We start from the raw sequence: 21,809 nt of genomic DNA on the forward strand, positions 1-21,809 counted from the left end.
CAGTATGGAGATACTATGTGGATTCAATTTTGTGTTCTTGGACGTTAGTCTGGGGCGCCGTCTGCCATTAGGTGTGCTATCCGCTCCGCCCGCCGATCTCCGCAAGGGATGTGAGCACTCTAAAACTTCACCAGGGCCTCCGTCGGCATATGGGTGAGTAGATAATGGCTGAATTTTCATTTTTGGGTGCACTGTCCCTTTAAGCCAAACACAGGACCAGATCAGTAAACTGAATTTTACCACTGTCGTCACACTTGACTCAGCAGCTGCTCTTGAGTGGAACATAATGACACCCTGTCGTAACAGCAAATGAGCATCCGACTGTCACCACCACCGCTGAATGTTGCATCCCTTAACATCGGAGCTCTCCGTCCACACTAAATCCATTTAATATGCACTTTTGTTATGTTGTGTAAACAAACCATGTAAATATAAGTTGTGCACTTGAGGTGATATTTGAGATGTAACCACTTTAAAGATGGTGGAATACTTGCTGTCTTCTTAAATTTGTAGTTTTTATTGTGATATTTACTGGAAAAGACATGACAGTAACTTTCAGCTCCCTGGTAATCTCCCTACAGCCAGCTGCCACCTTATTTTGTGTTTTGCAATGTAAAAAGAAGTTATCATATAGATAATTCTTGCTTTTAACTTTATAAATCAGCCAGTCCTTGTCCATTGCAGAGCTTTGATTGCGAGTCACAGGAATAAATAGAAACAGGGTGTACAACGAAAGTTAAGCTTCAAACGATGCACTGCATCGCTCATTGCCGGTTAAAACACTTCCTTCGTCAGCTTCAAATTGTTGGCATATCGGCTCAGTTTAGTTTTCTTGAGACTAAAGCCCCGTTTCCACCAAACACTTTCGGTATGGTACCTTTGGAACCAAAAGTAACTGTTCAGACATGGTACCTCCACCCCAGCATTTCCAACACAATCAGTACTCTTTCATGTGGGCGGGGTTGCTGTCACTCACTGCTCCGTCCAGCACATGCTGTATTTCCTGGCTCTTCACTGGTGACACAGATGGAAGTCTGCACAAAGCTGCACGCTGACATTTTCAGAACAAAACAGAACAGGTTGCAGTGAGAGTCTCTCTCGACGGGAGGTTTGTGCATTGGGTTTGTGCGTCTAGTCCTTCTCAGGCAAGCTCAGGGGTTAAGTGTTGCTGTAGCCCAAAGGTATGGTGCTCCACAACACTTTTTTTTTCTCAGAGTGAGGATTATAATATTTGCAGTTCACATAATCCGGTCAAAATTAATATACATCAACACTTTAAGATCCACTCATTACTAGGAGTATATGTCATATAAAAACTAGAGTGATGGTCAAAGTTTTCACAGTGAAATTTAAGGTGGGTTGATTGATTCACGTCATCAACTCATGCATTGAGTAACGTTACAAGTTAACGTTCCACCTTAAAAGTTGCCGGTGGTCAGCCCAGTGAATTAAGTTATTTTTTTTGTCCAACTCCAGCTGCTGCAAGAGGCAGCAAAACATCATTTCATTTTATAGTTATGGTTTAAAAATATATGTAAAACTCCATACGATATGAACAGTGGTTACAAAACCAGCCACAGCTCAGCCCTGAGCAGAGTGACTGTCCGCTATTGACCAATCTGTGGACTGCAGTGTTCACAGTTCCACCTCTTAGTGCCAGATCTGTGTGGTAGGTACCCCAACAGAAGGATGACTGAAAACAGGGACGGTACAGAACGGTTCCATTGGTACCATCCACAACTTTAAACAGTTGAAACGGAAAAAAATGCATACCGAACTGAATCGTATTGTACTGCTGGGTGGAAACTGGGCTTATGTCTTCTCTCGTCACCCGAAATATCGCATGAACTTTCCAGTAAACAAACACAACATGCACCGCTCCTCTCCCCTCCCACCACTGCTGAAATTTAATCTCTTTCATGTTGTCAGCGTTTGGCTCGGCAGTAAATTGCACACGGCCTATCAGACACTAATGGCTCAGTTAGTCAGTTTCTAAACATATAATCATAATGTTATGTTAATCACATTGTCATACTGTTTATTACTAATGCAATACAAGCTGGATTTAGTAACATGACCCTATCAGCTCAGGTTGCTGATGTAGGCTACTTTTTAATTTGTCAGAATATGCCAAAATGACAAATGCCTGTTCGGCCTGTTTGCATAAAATCGAACCGGTTAAAGCTTGTTCAACCGTCAAAAACCGGATATTGACCCAATTCCAGCTACACACATTCACTCTGAAGGCCGTCTCTTGCGTCCTTTCTTCTTCCTGTGATTATTTTTTCCCTACTACAATATCCTTATCACATAATTCATCCCATGTCTGGGCTTCCTTTCAGCATCATGTGTGGTTCTTGTGCACCTTGTTACTTCTTAATTTCGTCAGTGTTTTCTCTCATACAAACACACACAGCGCACACAGACACACAGCACACACACACACTCGCATGCCCACTCACTCACCGACTGAAATAGTCATTTGATAACATTACAGTAGCTATAATTAAACCCTTGATGGAGGACATCAAACCGCACAGCCAGCTGTTGTGTGAAACAGACAATTGGAACCTGCGCCCCTCCCCACCACCTCACACACATACACAATCACTGTTGTGGCCAGGCCCTGGGCCCAATGCAATATTTTCCAATTTTCTCTAATTGTGTGAGAGTGGTAATCCAAGGCAGCCTATTGTATATTCCACCCCCTCCGCTGCCTGCCCTATATGGACACTAACTCCACAATTAACTTACCAGACCTGGGTCCCAAATCAAATCAGTGCCAGCATCTATTACTACTGCCTAGCAACACTTTCCAGCATGCCGGTTGCATAAATGTCTTTTAAATTAGATCGGCTGAATGTGAGAGTGTGCCGAAAGTGTGATTGTAGTTATTTTAAGTTTGACTGTGTTCTCTGACTTTTATCTGTCTTTTTGACATCATTTTCCTCACTGTTGCTTGTCTCCCCCTCCTGCTTTGTTCTCTTCTCTATAATTCTCTATTTTCTATTCTTCTGTTTTCCTCCATCTCTGCTCTCCCCTCCCAGATGAGCAGCGTGAAGCGGCTGCGTCCTCGCCTCAGCCACATCCTCTTCCGGCTGCAGTTTGAGGAGCAGGTGAACAACCTGCGTCCAGATATCCTGGCTGTAAACGCCGCCTGCGAAGAGGTCAGGAAGAGCCGCTCCTTTGGGCGCTTGCTGGAGCTGGTGCTGCTGCTGGGGAATTACATGAACGCGGGATCTCGAAACGCTCAGTCATATGGCTTCGACCTCAGTTCCCTCTGCAAGGTGAGGGTTGAAATGCTGACCTCGCCATCAGCTGTTCACATGCGTTATGTAGGTCTCAATCCCTCCTGTGGTAGTGATTCAACATTAGTGATGCTCATCCAAGGTAAAGAGCTCATTACACAGACCTTTTCTATAGATTTTTCTTAGCTATGTATAATAGCAGCAATAATGTAATTTATTTTATTTTTTTTAAATACTACAATGACCACAGTAAACCTGAGCTTGATATAAAGACCACATACAAACTGAACAGATTTTTTTTTTTTTTTCACATTCTCATCACTGCAATCCAAGCCTCATGTGAAATGGTCATTTGCAGTATGGATATTGTATTACTATTTTGAATCATAAGTACACGCTGTAGTCCAAAACAATCAATAGTGTTTAGACTTGCTTTTGAGAAAACACACTTTTTTATTGCATTTAGTCATCAGGGACCTCATTACAGAACAAATTTCCTGACTGCTTGTTCTGTCTTAACATTCAAGATAGAAAAATAGCAGATCTCCCTATTACAGAAGCAGTTCCTTCATTTCATTCCATGTAGTTACGTGGCATAAAAGCATGATCACATGGTCTAGAGCACAAACATAAGATACAATAATAACAAAGTGATGGCGCATGGCATGGCTGAAATACAACAAATATAAAGGAAGGACAGTTTGAAAATAACTTTCTGCTTATCTGATTGTCATAGCAAAATTGATTGAAACATAGATGGATGGTTTGAATAATACCTTGGCACACCTTTCTCTTTAACTCATTAAGCTTACAGTCTGACATTCAGACAAAATGTGATACTGAGGTTCAGATCCTCTGGTTTCCATCCAGCCTTTTATCTTCCACTGATTTCAGAAACTCTGGTGTTGTTCACTCTAAAATTACAAATCGCCGTCCTGTACTTCTTGTTTTCATGCAACAGACACTTTTCCGGTTTAAGCCCTGGTTCAATTTTTACATAAATACCACATGATGTCATACTACTACTCTGTTCAACAGTTAGTTTTAACGAGTTGATGTTGCTACACTTTCATGTGAGCCAGAGATAAGACAAACAACAGTAATCCAATATCTGCTTAACCTGCAAGACCCATGGTGACGCAAATATAGCCGTATTATGAAGACTGAACATATATATGTTCATATGTGTGTGTGTGTGTGTGTGTGTGTGTGTGTGTGTGTGTGTGTGTGTGTTATATCTTATCTCAAACTTCTTATCTTAAAGTCCAGGTAAAGCAAAAGTAAATATGTGTAATGAGTTTTCACACCACAGAAAAATGTGTTATTATCCACCCAGCCAAATTTGAATGACTGGAAAAATTGCAAAGTATATAAAATTAGTTTTCAAAATCGTGACAAAATGAGCAGTGATCTCTGCACTGCGGTGCTGGGGGTGTGTCTGCTGAATGAATGAATGAAATGACACTGATGCTATGCACTTTGACATTGGTAGGAACGTAGTATTTATATAGTAGGGGAGGTGTTATGTTAAGGATGGCTCCAGTGCGACATTAAGCAGGCTTTTAGGCCCGCCCTCCCCAAAAAACAGGACACAGAAACAGAAACAGTCAATGGTCTAACTTCACAATGAAGTACTACACAGTTCCCAATCTTTTCACGTTTTAAACAAATACTTTCAAACACTTATAATGTGCTTAGAAAGACATCACTGATTTTGCATTACCTGGATTTTAACTGAAGAAATCCGTACTATAACTTTGATTCTTCGGTCAGCACTCGTCCTGCTATGCCTATATTTATGTTTAGAATGAACTGATTGGCTCCTCGAGATGAACACGCCACAGTATCAACAGCTCTCACTTGTTGCTGGCTAGATAGCTTGCTATCATTGACAAAAAGATGGACTACAATTTAAGCTATGATGAGTTGGAGGCACTTATTGTGTTAGTGTGGGAGAGGAAACCCACCTTTTTTTGAGAAGTTTAGTTTTTTTTTTTTTTCTTCCCCCCTAAGTGGCTTCAAACAGTTTGAGTAATCTTCCAATTATTTAATTTTGGTGTTCATGTTGTTCCTCATCTTCATTGTCGTTGCCATACAGAGCTAACAACAATGCTGATGCCATTTTGCCGTTTGGCAGTTATTTGTAATTAAGGACGGGGTCTGTACCATTTCTAACTTAAGTAATCCTGTCCTAAGATCATGAAGAATTCCTGTCTTTAATGCAGTCAGGAGGCATGTTTCTGTAATACCAGAAATCCTAAATGTCATCCTAAAATGAGATAAGATAAGATTTCAGGCATAGGAGGTGTCTGAATTAAGGCCCCAGAAACATCAGTATTTGATGACCTGAAAACAAATTCACTCTTCAGGATGTCTGTGTGTGTGTGTGTTGCTTTCTGAGTATCTTGAGTATACTTGTGTGTATCTACATCTGTGTGACTGTATGTTTCATGGTGTGCCAGCCTCTAAGCATATACAGTTTTTTCTCCTTTTATGACGCTTTGGCTGGGCCCTATCAGCGTTCTGAACTAAAGTGGCTGCTGTTGTTTCAAACTTTGACTGAACATTATCAGCCCCACAAGACAGTTTTTTTCCCTTCTATCTTCTGGCATCTATCAAAGCAGCCAAACCCAGGGAGTCCTTTATTCTCATTCTTCTGCTCTGAATAGATAACTGAGGCTGTGGCTAGTATCCCTTTCAAAGTTCTCACACCCTGCAGGACTACCCCGCTTCCTGGCGCAGAGACATCACAGATACCCACCTTTGGGTTTTATATGTCATGAAGACAGAGCAGTGGGTTTCCCTGTATGAAAGTGATGGTGAGAACAGAGTGTAATCTCGGAGTAGGAGACTCCTCCAGTGGTTACATTACAGCTGTTGGCATACTCACTGCAGTTTCCACAGTAACAACCACTGCAGCCATTCATCACTGCCACCTCTCTGCCCTGTTAGACTTTGGTGCTTATGCTCATTTAAACACCAGTGCGTGCGCGTACACAAATGTGGATTCATACGCACATGATGGATTAGTTTCATTAGCGTGACACTAATATAGTCAATTAATAAAAGTCTGCGAAGGAATATGTTTTGTGTTTACAGCATTTGTAACGCTTCTGTTCCAGCGTGTCTGTTTGCTTATCTTCAAGCTCGCATGTCGTGGGACCAAGGTGTGAACCGATGTCGGCGGCAGGATATACAGAGGAAGACATCACCTTTGTGCCTGCCCCCGAGTTTGACAACTTAATTCCACGGCACACTCCACAGCACAGGAAAATTGCACCCAGCCCAACTGGAAAACACTAAATGTTTACATTGTCAGCTGTGATTACCATCCATCTAAATTCAGAGATGGACCTTTTGTGAGCGAGCACTTGAAGCTTATGAAAAAAAAATGGGAAAACAGAAATGAAAAGAGAGATGAGAATGTTTGATTAGAGGAGATAATACAAACATGATTAAACCCAGCAGGGCTGAGTACACTGCTGTCTACCAATAGATCACCTAGAGAGATACGCAGCAACGCACTCCACAGGAGGGATGTTTGGCGGGGATACTGAGAGACATCTTGGAATTAGACTGTAAAAGAGCGATGATGGAAATTTATCAGAGAAATTGAAAAATTGCTGTGTGTATGGGAGAGAGGGAGCGGCACAAAGCGCAGGAGAGGTCATCACATTGTGAATATGTTTCTGCTGCATGAGTACGAGACATGAAATCATCTGTAGCACTGACAACACTCAGCATTTCTAAAGCCACTGAAGGGGCTTATATGATGGGGGCTGAATGAAGGACAATGACACGTAACATCCTGTAGATATGGTTATAAAACACAAAAACTTTTGTTGATACTCTACTGTTGCAGAAAACATTTGCAGCTGAAATTAGATTTGTCCTGCGTTCTCCATGTGAAGGAGGAAATTTATATCCCATTATTTTTTGGTTTCATGATGATGCTACTAGTGTTGTAATAATTCGATAGAATACAGTTCTGGCATCTGTCTGTGTGGATATTTTATCTTTTAAAACAGCCGGTCAAATCTGCATAGAGCAGTAATGCCAGTGCTCGCCGGCTGCTGCCAATCAAACAAAGACACGACACACCCCTTCACCCTTTGTAAGGTTAAGGCTTTGTATCGTAACAGTGGGTAGTATGTGTAAATGAACTATGTTAAACATCCCTCGATCTTACAAGTGCACTGCAGACCAAACTTGGATCAAACAGTAAAACTAGGCAGCACTGATCAAATATGAACCAAGATTCTGTCACTGTATTGCCTATTTCTTGTCTAAAATGTCTTCAGAATCATATTTTAGTGTAGTGTTTGGTGGTAATTTGAGAATTTGTGAGCAAGAAATGGGTGCCGTACTGTTTCCTGTATTGTGAAAACGGAGGCTGAAAAAAACTGAGATCATACGTTAAAACTAAGCAGTGTTGATTGAATATGAACCAAGATTCTGTTAAGCACAATTCAGACCAAAGATTCATGACCAGATGAAACCATTTTAGAACATTGCAGAGAAAAGCTTCGGCGGTCTGAACTGCCCAGTCTGAGGTCAACTCAAGCCGGCTGATAGTGTCACCTGCAACCCAGCTGGTGAAATGCTGGCGGCTGATTTTAGAACGTAAAGCACGTCATCTGTTTCAACAGCTAATCATCCTGTGGTGAAGTCCACTGGTCAAGTCAAAATGACAGAATACAGTCCATCTGATGCTCATTATGTTTCTTTTTTGCTGTTTCATCACTACGTCAAATGCAGCTGTAGCCAGTATCTCACTATCACTATCCCATTCATATTTAAAGAAGCTACAATTTATATTCAGCCACAAAATAACCCTGAAAAGCTGGAAATCAGAACGGAAGTACAGAGAGTTGTTGCATAGAGATGATATACTGTCTAATCCAGTTGCATTGGTGTTGCCCGCTACAACGTAGCAGAATGCCGTTTTGACAGAGGTTGCCCATTTCAACTTGGCTCATTCCAAAGTTTCGGTCTGACCTGGGCTTCTCTGTGTTGCCTTTTTCTTGCCTTCAAAACACATTTTGACTTACCGTTCAACTGTAATACAAGCTCGTTTGTTACCAGCTGGTCGCCATATTTTTTGTACGGCCAACTGGCATTACGTCAGTCACTAGCGGGAGCGTTTATTGGTCCAGTGTGGTGCAATGAATTCTGGTAGTTGTAGGTTTTCTCCCTTCTTAGCAAAAACGAATCAAGCCCCTTTTGTCTTTTTGTCTCTGGTCGTAGAGCATCAGTGTCAAGTATTTGTGTATTATTACTGCAAAAACAGTTGGGGGTTAGTTTTGTGAATTACTTAAAGGGAAGTCTAAGGTCCTACTTAGTGCTAAACATGCAACCAGCCTGTCCCCGATCAATGCAGTTTTATTGCTCAGTCTATAGAATATATTTGTTAATATTGTATTGAACTAAAATGAAATACATCCTTTCATTGTCACAGGCCTTTGTGTGTAACTTTGTATGTTTGTGTATGTGTGTTTTACTACAGCTTAAGGACACCAAGTCAGCAGACCAAAAGACCACACTACTTCACTTCCTGGCGCAAGTCTGTGAGCAGGAATTTCCAGATGTGCTCAAGTTTGTTGAAGACCTGGAGCACGTGGACCGATCCAGTAGAGGTAATATACATTATTACCTGTATGCACAAACCTCCACACCCACACACACACTGAACAGTTTCCTTGGTGTTATCAGAAAAAGACAGATTTAATTTGATCTGACAGGGAAACAAAACACACTGCTGTTTACCTGCACCAAGGTACTGCGCATCATTTATTGTGCCGCTTTTTAAAGCATGCAAGGATCACTACTCTTATTATCAAGAAACAACCACGTTGCTGCTTGATAATTTTAACACCGCGTCTGCCTCCTACTTTCTCTCAGGCGATATCACAGTGTGATTATTGCTGTTATTTTGGTTTCCCGCTGGTGTCAACTTAAGTTCCCTTAGCTCCCCCAGTGCACAGGAAGTTCCATCCACTCCCCGTCAAATCAACGGCTTTGCAAATCCTTTACAAATGCTAAATTAGTAATAAAGTAGTCAGAGTTGTCTTTGAGACGACAGAAAGCATACAAACACTTTTTCCCCTCTCTGTTTTGCAGCTCTCTTTGACAAACTCTGTCTGTCTGGGACTAAAAAAACAGCCTGTTTAGTTTTGAGTTAAATGAGAAAAGCTTGTTATGTTATCTATGTTGTTAAGGTAACTGAGGGCATGCTATTAAAACTGAAAACTGAACAATATTTTAGATCTTTCGAAAAAATGCTATGGCCTCTTGTTTGATGGCGGCCATCAAGCAGAATTGCCTGACATAAACAATAGTGATGGTATGGACATTAACAGTGGTGAATGATGGGAAAGGTGAGCCTAATGAAAACATAATGAGCTGTGTGGGTTGTCTAGGCATATCAACCACTGATATCATGACCCTTATGTTAAGATTTTGTCATTTCAAATCAGTTAAGTTTAATTCTAGATCCATCAGTGTCCAGACAAAACAGAGTACTTTAATTTGAACTCTTGCAACGTAATCTAAGGGGGTCAAGATCACTGCACTCCAACAGCATGACAAGAAGATTCAGTCAGTGAAAACATTCAGTTGTATTGCATTATATTCTTTTTAACACAAATTCTACATAATTGATAATAGATTTTGTTTTCGTCTTTGCTTGTTTTGGCTGTATTCGAGCAGTAATGAGAGATCCAGGCATTAAAGGATGTGGTTTGAGCTTAATGCATAAACATAATGGCCCAGGCAGACAATGTTTTTACCTAGACAGAAATGGAGCATTCGTCTTTTTTATTCCTTTGTTTTACTTTGAGCTTTAGTCGTCTACTTTTGTAACTCTCTGGGGATTATTCTGGGATTAGATGCTTGTTGATTCTGTAAACATGCATTGTATTTCACCAGTTTAGTGTTTGATCTATGCCACACTCTGCTCATCTGCACTGCTGTTTGATACTAGCATTAATCTTTTGCTGTAGCACATTTACAAGAGTTATAGGCTTATTTTTCAAGAGAATACTTCAGGTCATGTCTACTGCTCGGGTTGAAGAACAATAGACTGTTTAAATGCAGTTAAAGTTTCTGGGCTTTAACACAAATTGACTGTTTTCCTTTTAATTTGATGCGCCGGCATGCCCACAAACCTGCATACACACAAACAGTGTGAGAAATTAAATAAAAAAAAATTGGGGGCAACTTTTTCCCTCACTGTCTAAAAACATTAGGGCATTACGAAATATTGGGGGCACTTTTCAAAAATAGTAATTAGTGCATAGAGGGTTTTTTTTTAATGTGAAATGAGCCCAGATTAATATGCACACAGTAATCACCACCTTGTGCCAACATGAGTACACGAGAAGCATACTATGCAATCATCTGTATAAGTGTGTTGAATAATACCATCTGTATGTGTGAGAGAAAGTTGAGGGCAGGTTTTCAGGGTTTTATTTAGCTCATATATGTACAATTGATTAGCTTAAAGATAAATCGAAAACTTCACAATCTTTCAGATGAACTTCAGAAGCTCTAATAAAAATATTTGGAAAATAGAAGGCAGTGTTTCAGTTTAACCCTGCTGATGTTTTGAGCATAGATGAAGTAAAATTATAGACGCGATCCTCCAGCGCTGCGTCACCGACTGACAAAATATGTTCTAGATTCTGGACTTTGAAGCTTGTTTCACTTGCTGCGTTGAGATCAGTAATGTCAGTCAACGGTTTTGATCACCACACTGATCAGTCCATCGCAGCAACACACGTCAGCTGTAACATTAACATTAAATTAAGACATTTTAAAGTCTCTAGTGTTAGTGTTAATGTTAATTAACGTATGGAAATCAATTTTGGTTGCTTGTTTGGTGACGGTGAGCCGAATACCAGTGTGTGGGATTTAGGGGCAGAACTGGAATATGATATTCATAACTAAGTTGTAATGGCTGTATAGCAAACTCAAAATATTTGTGTTTTTATCACCTTAGAATAAGCCAAATGTATCTACATACCGAATGGGTCTTCTCCCACAAAGTCTGCCACTGGCTCCAGATAGAGCCGTTGGTGCTTTTGTGTTGGCCATTGTAGTTCTCTTACACAGTGGGAAGCGTGAGACGTTTCAGTTGGTTGCAATCTGCAACCTCACCGCTAGATGTCACTAAATCCTAAACACTAGACCTTTTACAAAGAGATGATTAGCTTTAAGCTGTCAAAGGCTGTTTAGATGGGTGAGCCCTACATGCTTTACAGACCTCTTTAACACCAAGCCAGTCGATTTCCAACAAGCAGTACGATACGGTTCAGTTCAGTTCGGTACGCTTTTTTTCTGTTTCCACTGTGAAAAGTTGTGGATGGTACCAGTGGAACTGTTTCGTACTGTCCCCATTTTTGGTCACCCCTCTGTTGGGGTACCTAGCACACAGATCTGGTACTAAAAGGTGGAGCTGTGAACACTGCAGTCCGTTTATTGGTCAGTAGAGGGCGGTCACTCTGCTCAGGGCTGAGTTGTGGCTGGTTTTGATTGATTTACTGGAAAATGTCGGCGTGCAGCCTCGTTCTGTGGACGATAAACCCAGGTGCAGACTGAGATACGCTGAGTGCTGGACGGAGCAGTGAGTAACAACAACCCTGCCCACGTGAAAGAGTACTGTTTGCAGTAGAAAGGCTAGGCGGACCAAGGGTCTAGGTACCATGTCTGAGGGGTTACTTTTGGCTTATTTTCCTTTTTTCAATTTTACAGGTGGCACCTTTCTTTGCCGCCTTATTTGCTGGGGGTGGTGTTGGTGTTGGGCCAGGGTTTGGGTTTCTTGCTCTGGTAACAGTAGGAGCTTTTTTAACAAGGTACATACCGGTCCATCGCAGCAGCCAACTTCACCACAGGTGCAGGATTGCCTGGTGCCGCTGCCGGGTGTCGTCACAGCAGCGTGTGTGCGTAAGTGTGAACAACAGCACTGTTTTTGTGCGAGTGTTGGAGACAGAAACGGGAATTAAATAAAAATAAAGGCTAGAATATTAGCTTAAATTGGTCTTATCTTTTCGAAATCTTTGGGGCAATCTTTGCCCCTCAATCACAGTTTTTAGGGGCATTCTGAGATTTCTTGGGGCATTTTTGCCCTTTGCCATCACTAATTTCCCATGCTGCACACAAGTGCTCTCACACTGCTCTGACTTTGGCCAGTGTATCTTGAGTATGGTAAAGGTCACAGGCAAGCAGCGACAGACCGGGTGGTCCGAGGAGACTGTTGTGTTCTTTGTTCATATTGCCATGGGCAACTCTCAGGAGGAAGCAGAGAACAGCATTCTGTGTACACTATATGTGTGTGTGTTTGCAACTACGTGTGCGGCCATACTGTCACAGCGTGCTTGTTGTTGCTCCAAAGAAGATTTCACCCACTACTCTATTCCCAGCAGGAGGGAGTGAAGCAAAGGCTGAGGAGGAGGAGGAGGAAGAGGAGACAGAGTGAGGGTGAAATGTGTGACTTTATTGTTTGCGCGTAAGGATCCCTCCAGGTTCTGTTGGTGCTTTAATAATTTGCGGATAACGATGCTCCTGTTGAGTGTTTCATTTTCCCCAACTGTGCTGCGTGTCCACAAGCCTTGGCCAAGACTCATAAGTACAAGGGCGAGATCAATGGAAAGCACGATCCTTGGATCTCTCTTCAAGCTTTGTCCACCTCCTTATGTCATGGGCTTCAAGCTGAATATAAAGTAAATTTGCACCCATACCGATGTAGTGTTCCTCCTCCATCACTGTCTCTCTCTGTGTGTCTGTACTATTATGAGATGCATACACTAAGTGTCTCATCTCTCCATATCTAGTATTCAGACACACAAATCCCATTTTGTCTTTGTAAACCATGCTGAGTGGCTTCCTTTTCATCAGGTCTGACAGCCATTTGGGAGGCCTGAAGACACACTAAAAGGCTGCATTACGTTCATAGACACTAACCAAAGAGCTTACTTGAGCATGAAAATAAGGTTGGATAGAGGCAGCAGTAATGATTTGCGCGTCTGTTGCAAAAGTCGCTGTCTTTGACTGCGTGTAACACAGCCTTCGTTTCCCCCATTGCCAGTCCCGTCTCTCATGGAAGCAAAACTGCGGCTTAGTTCAGGGTTCCTTTGTGTCTGTCTTCTCATTCCTGCCCCTCTCTCTTCTTTTCAGCAGAACAATCATTATTTCTCCTGACATGGAGAAGCAGTCCTTGTGTGCTGCTTCTCTCTGTCATTTTCTATGTATCTATCTATGTATCTATTTATCTGCCTGTCAATATCTCTCTGTTTCTGTCTGTCTGGCTGTCTATCTCTTCTTGTCTGTCTCTGTGTCTGGATTTTTGTCTATCAATCTCTCTTCCTGTCCCCTTTCTTTCCTATTTCCTTTGTCCACACACACACACACACACACACACAAACACACACACACACACACAATACACAGCAGTCAGGTTTGGGCAATTAGGGTGGTTTGTTGCGTGGTACTTGGTGCTGAGCATATTAATGTGCTCAATCAGGCTACTTCAACTCGTAACTCTTCAAACACTGCCTTTCAGTAGCAGGAACACCGCTTACTTGGAAAAGCTGTGCGTAACACTAAATAGACCTGTCTACATACATTTTATTTTGCAAAGAGGGAAAAGCTGTTTTGGTTCAGTTTCTGCTCAAGGCTCATGGCCCTGAGGAGTCATTAAGGAGTAATGTGAGGATTCAGCTATATCGAGATGTTTCTTTAATATGCAATTCAAGCTTTGTTTTGCCACATGCAGTCTGAGTGATGAGCCTCAGGTTGAAAGTGTATGGAGTGAGCAGTCTAAGCTGCAACTTGTCAGTGACCTTCATGCTCTTTAGGGGCTCAGCACGATGAGAGTGTGCACCAGGATTTCTGGCATTACAAGTCCCCTGTTCCCAGCCTCTGGCTCCATCAGTCTAGTCACACTTGTCTGTCAGGCTCTGGCCTCAGGAGGCAGATGTGCATTTTTTTTTCAGTCACTTAATTTCCATACATCCAAGGATGATCTATCGCGGCGCTCTGTGTGTGGCGGGGTTGTTTGTGAGCGAGTATGCACAGTTGTGTGCTCCACTCAGTCTCATTTATAGCACAGCAGGTCGGCGGAGTAATAAAAGGATGTCAATGGGGGATTTGACCTCTACAAATATTCCAATTATTATTCTTCTAAAACATCCTATATCTGTCTGCAACCCCTCTGGACCACAGAGGCATTCAGGCCCCACTGCTCATAAAAATCACTCACGCTTTACAGAAAGAGAAAAGCAAAGAGTGGGGTGGCCAGAGAGAACAAAGACGACTTGGAAACACCTGTGTATGTTTTGTCTCCATCTCCGCTCGTCGCCACTACACAGAGCAATTATTTCACAAATCCTAAGTTGCGTGGGACAGATGTGTGTTTATATAGAGCATCAGCATCAGCTGTTTTGAAACACCTTTCTCTGTGTTTAACAAAATATTCCAGCTGCTGTACTCATACTCCTGATCAGTCCCAGGCAGATTTTCTCCAGAAGCATATGCCTCAATTATTGTTACCTGCATGTGCTTCCTTGATCATATGCCCCTCCAACTGGGGGAGCCTCATCAACGCAAGCTTGCAGCGTGGAGTGGGAAGCTAAGAAAAGAGGAGATCTCTCTCTGTTTTGCTTTATTTCTCGCCCTTTCCCTTGCTCTTTTCTCAGTCAGTGCATCAGTGGGCTTTAATCATTTCTATTAGCAGACTGCCTGTCTGGCCTCCTTCCACTTCTGCACACTGCCCACACCTCATTCAGCAGAATTTGGTTGCTTGGTTATGCGGAGGGCTTCCACAGAAAAGAGGTAAAGATTCAAACGGAATTGGTAGAGCAGATGAAGTGTCAGTTTGTGCTTTACTTAAATGTCTTTTGGACAATTTTATCAATCAGGCTCATCATATTGGGCGCTGTTGGCTGAAGGGCATAGAGATGGTATGTTTTTGTTTATTTTCGGACACTTAACTAACATGCTAATGGAATTTCCATAGAAACAGAATCTATAAAATTCTCCAACAGTGCAAGAATAGCTCTGAATACTCAGGCTAGTATGTTATATGTAACAATTGTTAAAGAAGGCCACAGTATTTCGAGAAGAGCCCGCATCCCATGTCTTTAAACAGCCGCCTTGTCCTGCAATATTAAGCAGTATGTCAGTGTAAAAAAAAAAAAAAAAGTTTTGACCAGGCTTGCTGTCTCATAAAGTCCATGTGCCACCAGATGCATGACTAACTGCAGTGTAGGCTATATGATGATACTATTATTAATCTTTTTATTTATATCCTTTATTTAACCGGGAAACCTTCTGAGATACATAATCTCTTCCGCAAGAGACACCCGGTCATAATGGCAGTATAGAGTACTTAACACATAGTCACATAAGGACACACTCAATTAATTAACAACATTCACCTATAGCACAATAAAACAGGACCCGAGAGGCAAGAAAGAGGGAGGCTTGACTCTTTAAAAAGATTACAGTCCCTCTGCACCTGTGTCGTGAATGCTGACGGTTCAGATACCTGAATGTGATGCAGTGGCATTAAGTCGTGGTTTAACAATATCCTTTTAAAAGAATTAAATAGATGAATGTGATAAATTAGATTAAAATGAATGTGTATTTTTTTTTTTGTAAACTTCTGAATTCCAACCAAAACCTTTTTATATTATCATACTTGTAGTTTAACCTTGTGTTTAATTGTAAAAGTATGTATATGTAGGTTAAGATGTTTCAGGATTTTTAGTTTGGATTTGAGTTGGCAAAACATATATTACTATTACCGTAGCCTAATTTTTGTTACATCCAATCAACACACTCATTGTCACCGATAAAACATGTGAGGCTTCTTTTGACACCTGATAAGATAAGATAAGATAAGATATGATAAGATAATCCTTTAGTCGTCCCACAGCGGGGGAATTTGCAACATTACAGTGACAAAGAGATCAGCAATCAGGAAGCATCAGTAAAAAAATGTATATATAAGTACATGAAATAAGTAAACTGTACAAATACAAAGGGCAGTATGATAAGCAAACAGTGTAAAAACACAAAGCAATATAATACAGAACCATCAAAAAGAAGCAGAATATAATAAAGAGACAGACTGACTGGCTGATTTTACATTATGACTGATGGAAGTATAGATACTGCACAGTTTAACTGTCTGACGCAGTTGTTATTTTCACAGCCAGCACCCATGTTGAGTAAGCAGCACTTGCGCCCATCTGCGCGCCCATGGGCCTGTAGGCGCAATGTTGGTGCGTTGCTATTTGAGGAAGCAAAAAGCGATTTTGCCATTGACCAACAAAAACCTTGTCTAAAGTCAGAGTGGTGGATTTTCCTGCCATTTAAAGGGGGCATTGTTCTTCTAGTAAGATGTGCCTACATAGGTGGGCTCACATTGCACGTACAACTTCATTAATTACTTCAGAAGCTAAAAGTTTAGTTCTTTTTCCTCTGTTAAGTTAGTTTTTTAGTTTGATTGTCACACAGTATTCGCTGCAGTGACATTACTGCGCGCATGGAAACATTTACAATCACTGAAAGCTGCCTCTCTAATCATAAATCGTTAAAGAAAACACTTAGATTCATACAATACATAATTTAAAAAAGCAAAATAGCCTACAGGGACTGGAAGAGGGAGAGTGAAATGTCCATGCAGGTCTCTAAAGAAAATAATTCATTTGGGTGGGTGGTGGTTGGATTCAGATGGCGACAGAGCCGATCCGTGCTTCACTAGTGCACATTGATTTATTGTTATCATTGCATTATCTTAAACGCCCACCTCCAGTCCCCCAAATCCCTCAGTACTCTCGGCACAGAGGGTAGAGGCAGCAGTGTCCTCAGCTGAAGTCAGATCCTCATTAGTAGGTGGCCCTCCTCTCGTTGCTGCTTTGAGGATTTCGTCGAGCGGCAAACTTTTGCTTTCTCTGTCTCCTAACATCATTATACCGCTTTCAGCATTGTGTGGCCCTTCTGTTGATGCCAAAAGACGAGGACGCACTCACCGCTACCTCCTCCCACACCTGCTTCACCTTTATAGTAATTTTCAAGTAAGTTAGGAAAGGCCAGGGTTTATTTTAACAAGGGTGGTTTATATATATGCTGAAGTCTTCTTCTGGTTAACCCTTTTTAATTAAACAGGTTACTGCTTTCTTTTTATTGTTACTGTTTGAGACTAGCAGGACAAATTCTTACCAAATAAAAAGTAATGTAGCAGCCAGTAAATGCAGAACAGTTGCTTTGTGAGCACTGCTCTGATTGAGACACCATTAGTCACATTGTACTCTGTGACAAGTTTTTTAAAGGAATAATGTGCTGTGGCATTTTCAGCACTTTCAACTGACTGTTAACTATTAGTGCCAGTGCTGAGACAAGGGGAAGAAGCATGGAAACAAAAAGGGGGAAAAGAATTAAGACAAGACAAGATTAACACATAAAACACTTAAAGTAAAAATTCAATTTTGAGGTGAAAATCAGTAGAAAGAGCTGGTATGATCATCATTTGTTAGGTAAAGACGCAGTGGGCGTATTGTTGAGTTTGTTACATGATGAAGTCTTCGCTTACTGCAGTGTCTTGGTTTTCTTTCTCAATCATGAATAACAGTTGAATGGAAAGTGCCACCTGCAGGTAAATGAATTGGTAGTTTTGTACGTACAATCACATGCTAACTTCTACCTGCAGTGAGCAGCTTTCACTTCTTCATTAAACTAAGAATTTCAGCTTCAAAACTTCAGCAACTAACGACTTTTAGAATATTTGTAGTTAAAATGTCAGATTGAGCGAGTGTGTGTGTATGTATGTGTGTCCGTTCCCATCAGTAAATGGGGTTTATGTTATAAATTCAGTGAGAAGCTTAGCTACATTGAAGTTCTCTCCCTTTTTTCTTTTCCTTTTCGTAAAGCATGTATTAGGATCAAGGGACATTTGAAACTACTTAAAAATAAGAAGCTTATGCCTTTTTGTCAAGTAGGGTCTAATCAGGGTAATTTAAGCCATATGCTATATTCAGTGACTAGCTTAAAGTGTCAGCCATGACCAACTTAACAGAAAGTTAGGCTCAGTGTTCCCCTGCTCTCCCACCTGCGTGATCCTTGGACCTGTTGATAAGACTAAAGACGAAGGATGAAGGGCGGAGAAGAATCTACTCCAGCAGCTTCATCTTCATACTTCAATCTGTTACTCTTTCTTTTCCTGAAAAGCCACGTATACTTAAATTTGTGAACAAAGAGCAGCGTTTGCTTTCACTGCAGTATGTGTGTCGGCAGAGGCATTGTATTCTTATGTTTATTCAATTGTTTATGACATACACGAGCATTTAAGACGCAAACTGAATAATAAAAAGCTATGTATTGAACGTACCTTCACTTGATGTTTATTCTTTCCTCAGTCATTGTTTATTCCCATGGTGTTTCTGGCATAGTGTGAACCCACTATAACCATGCTTTGCAATTGAGCTGGCTTTTCTCTCTCATTTTTCCCTGTTATCTTTTTTTGTGGATGTTTTTCTCTGATTCTTTATGAGCCTCAAAATAATAATGAATTTGATTGTACCTGTAATTGAGTTGTCCTCTCTCTCTCTGCTTCTTTCTTCACATTTCCTCGGCACATGGGTGTGTTTCTGTGTGCTGTTACGAATGTGTGTGTGTGACTCGGTATACGTGGGTGTGTGTCAGTGTCTGCAGAGAATCTGGAAAAGAGCCTCAGGCAGATGGAGAGGCAGCTGCTGCAGCTGGAGAGAGACCTGGAGACTTTCTCCTCCCCCGATGACCCCAACGACATGTTCTTCACTAAAATGGCTATATCCTTTACACACGCATGCATTCACTCACCCCATCGGGGGCATTCTTCAACGAGTTTACTGTGATGAATTAAACAGAACAAAAATTGTGGTAAAAATTTAACTTGAATATGTAGGTTTACATTTAACAGCTGAAATACACAGGGCACTGATGCGAAGTGCCACGTAGATAGGAGGGAGTTTTTTTCTGTTTTTTTTTTTTACCTGCTACACAGACTGTCTTTGGTTGTGTGCCAACTTTCTGTGTGCGTATTGTGTTTTGCCAAGTGAAAATACAGTTGGTTATGCAGGGTTTGAAAGCATATGCTATATTAACTGGTACTGAATTAATTAACTGCATGGTGTTAACTACAGCATCATTAATGCATTGATTTGATTTATTTATTTTGATGTAAAAATACCCACAAGGTTGCTCTGCTGTGTGGCATCACCTTTGGTACAATAAGGTATTTATTTTAATCATTTTTTGTTTCATAAATACGCAGTTTTATGTAATTTCTATCCATTGGACGGCCACACAGCCACAGGTAGAAAAAGATGTGCTGTGCGATGCCTGCCCATGTGAGTGCAGCTTTCATGTTCAGTGTTTGTATGTGTCTGCAGGATCCCCCATTTCCACACTTCCCACTCACTGTTTATGTAAGCAGCTGTGCAATGCATTGTGGTAGTGCTGCGTTGCGTTTGGAGAGACGTCGCGTCTACTTTCCATTTGCATAAAGTTGAATCTAGGCTATTTTATTTAAATCAGGGGCGTCAAGCATGACTCGCCGCCTCTGGAAATTTCTGAAAAAACTTTTAAACCAACCGTTGTCGATCTAAATGAAGTTATTTGTGTAAATGATAGTTGTTCATCTAAATGATAAATGAAATTCTGCAGCTGCATGGCTTAGTTCTCGCCAGCAGACAGCACCATTTACCTAGTGGCATGCCTATCAAACGTCCAGTGCTGGGAAGTGGTGCAGCCCCTCCTGTCCGATAATGCCCCTGTGGACATGTCATACCAAGCAACTTCAGTTGATTATGATGGCCCTCTGTTGCAGTCATGCAGCGGCTGACATGTATTTTGAGCGTAACATTGTGGTGCTGCATAGGCTGGCAGAAGAGGCCGCTTCCATGGCTTAACCCACCACTGAACTTGTGGTATGGAGGAAAGGAACTATCGATTCTTTAACTGATCAAACACCCAGTTAAACATGTTTAATTGACCTCCTTCATAATGTGTTCTATTAGTTCCCAGACTCCTTCCCTCTTTCGATTTCCACAAGAAGTTTTGTATTAAAAACTTAGCTTTGTAAAATCCCCCTCCAAAATGAAACAAAAATCACCATGGGTTACATAAGTACTATCCACAACATACTGCAAACTGCTCAGTAAAATAAAGAGAAGATGTTCAATATGCTGTTAAAACACAAAATAAAGGGAGACAAGGACAGTCCTCCCACCTGTGGTCCTATATATATATACACATGGCTTTCACTCTACTGTTGGTGATGTGTAGAAATCATGAGTGGCATCCCATTCCGTAGTCAAGTTTTTGCACCAGGAGCCCTCTCAGCTCTCTTTTTTTAAGTGCACTTTACACTGAGGGCTACTTCAACATGAAGGGAAGGGTGAGAGAGGGAGAATTGGGACAGAGCATCCTACGTCTTTCTGTCACTCTCTTTCTGTTTCACATCAGTCATGTTTGTATGTGTCTGGAGACAGAACAATAGAGATTTAATGTGTTTAATTTATTTTAATTTTTAAGTGCTAATCCACAAAAACATAAATACACAATTTCTCTTAGAAAATCCAGGTGCTTTTGTTGACAGCTGTCCATTTCAGTTTGGCGGCAGTGTTAATTATTCACTGTCCTCCGGCTTTGAGGTAGTACCCTCACACCCTGCACCTAGCCTCCTTCATGTAGTTTTGATCGATAGCCTTGGGGCTGGGGCACTGATGGCTTGTGCTGCAGTGGTTAGCAGAGAACTTGAGTGCAACACAGAAAGGTTCACTGAGAATGGATTTGACAGCTCTGTCTTTCACCGCCTTGCTTTCCAATTCCAGGTGCCTTGCACAAAATGCCTTTTTTTAGCAGCACTGATTAAAAAGCGAAAATGAAATCCGAAATCTGACTGTAAGCCTCTAATAAAATGAAAACACCGAGCGTCAAGGCTCTAATTTTCAGCCATAGAGACCAAAAGGCAGCTCAACGCACTCGTTTATACACATACACACACTCATCAGGGCTTAAATGTGTCACCAGCAAATATTTGATCAAAATGTAGGATCTTAGTGCTGCTCAGATGTCATATTCACACCAGGGCCATCCAAATGCAAACCTCACACTCCACACTCTGTGCACATATTTTTTGGACTTGAATCCGCCACGCACGATTCAACTGAAATTTTTAATCAACTTTTGTTGGCTGAGACAGCAGTGCTAAATGAGAAATGGAAATGAGATGAGCATCACAACATGTAGTATAGATTAGACATGTACCTGAAATATTGAAACAACATGGGAATGCGACTTTTATTCACCTTTAAATGAACTCTATTAAAATATTCCCTTAAAGGGCCAGTGTGTAATATTTGGCATGGTTTATTGTCAATCTGAATATTCTACCCATTAATATGTTTATACAAGTGTATGATCGCTATAAAATAAAATTCGTTTGGTTTTCGTAGCCTTATAATTATGCTTTTATATATATATATAGCAAGGGCCTTGCTTTAGAGAGGTCGCCATCTT

General features: G+C 41.2%; 1 protein-coding gene across 3 annotated transcripts in view; it reads left to right on the plus strand.

Annotated features, from left to right (window-relative positions):
- Positions 1-21,809, plus strand: part of LOC126392085 (protein diaphanous homolog 3-like) — a 244,843-nt gene that overhangs the window by 116,491 nt on the left and 106,543 nt on the right. For all 3 annotated transcript variants that reach the window (XM_050049310.1, XM_050047664.1, XM_050048467.1), the window contains 3 exons: positions 3,048-3,287; positions 8,755-8,884; positions 18,951-19,075. In XM_050049310.1, coding sequence (XP_049905267.1) covers positions 3,048-3,287; positions 8,755-8,884; positions 18,951-19,075 — 495 coding nt within the window. The remainder of the gene's footprint in view (positions 1-3,047; positions 3,288-8,754; positions 8,885-18,950; positions 19,076-21,809) is intronic.

This window comes from Epinephelus moara, chromosome 1 (genome assembly GCF_006386435.1).
Source record: "Epinephelus moara isolate mb chromosome 1, YSFRI_EMoa_1.0, whole genome shotgun sequence".
Lineage (NCBI taxonomy): Eukaryota > Metazoa > Chordata > Actinopteri > Perciformes > Serranidae > Epinephelus > Epinephelus moara.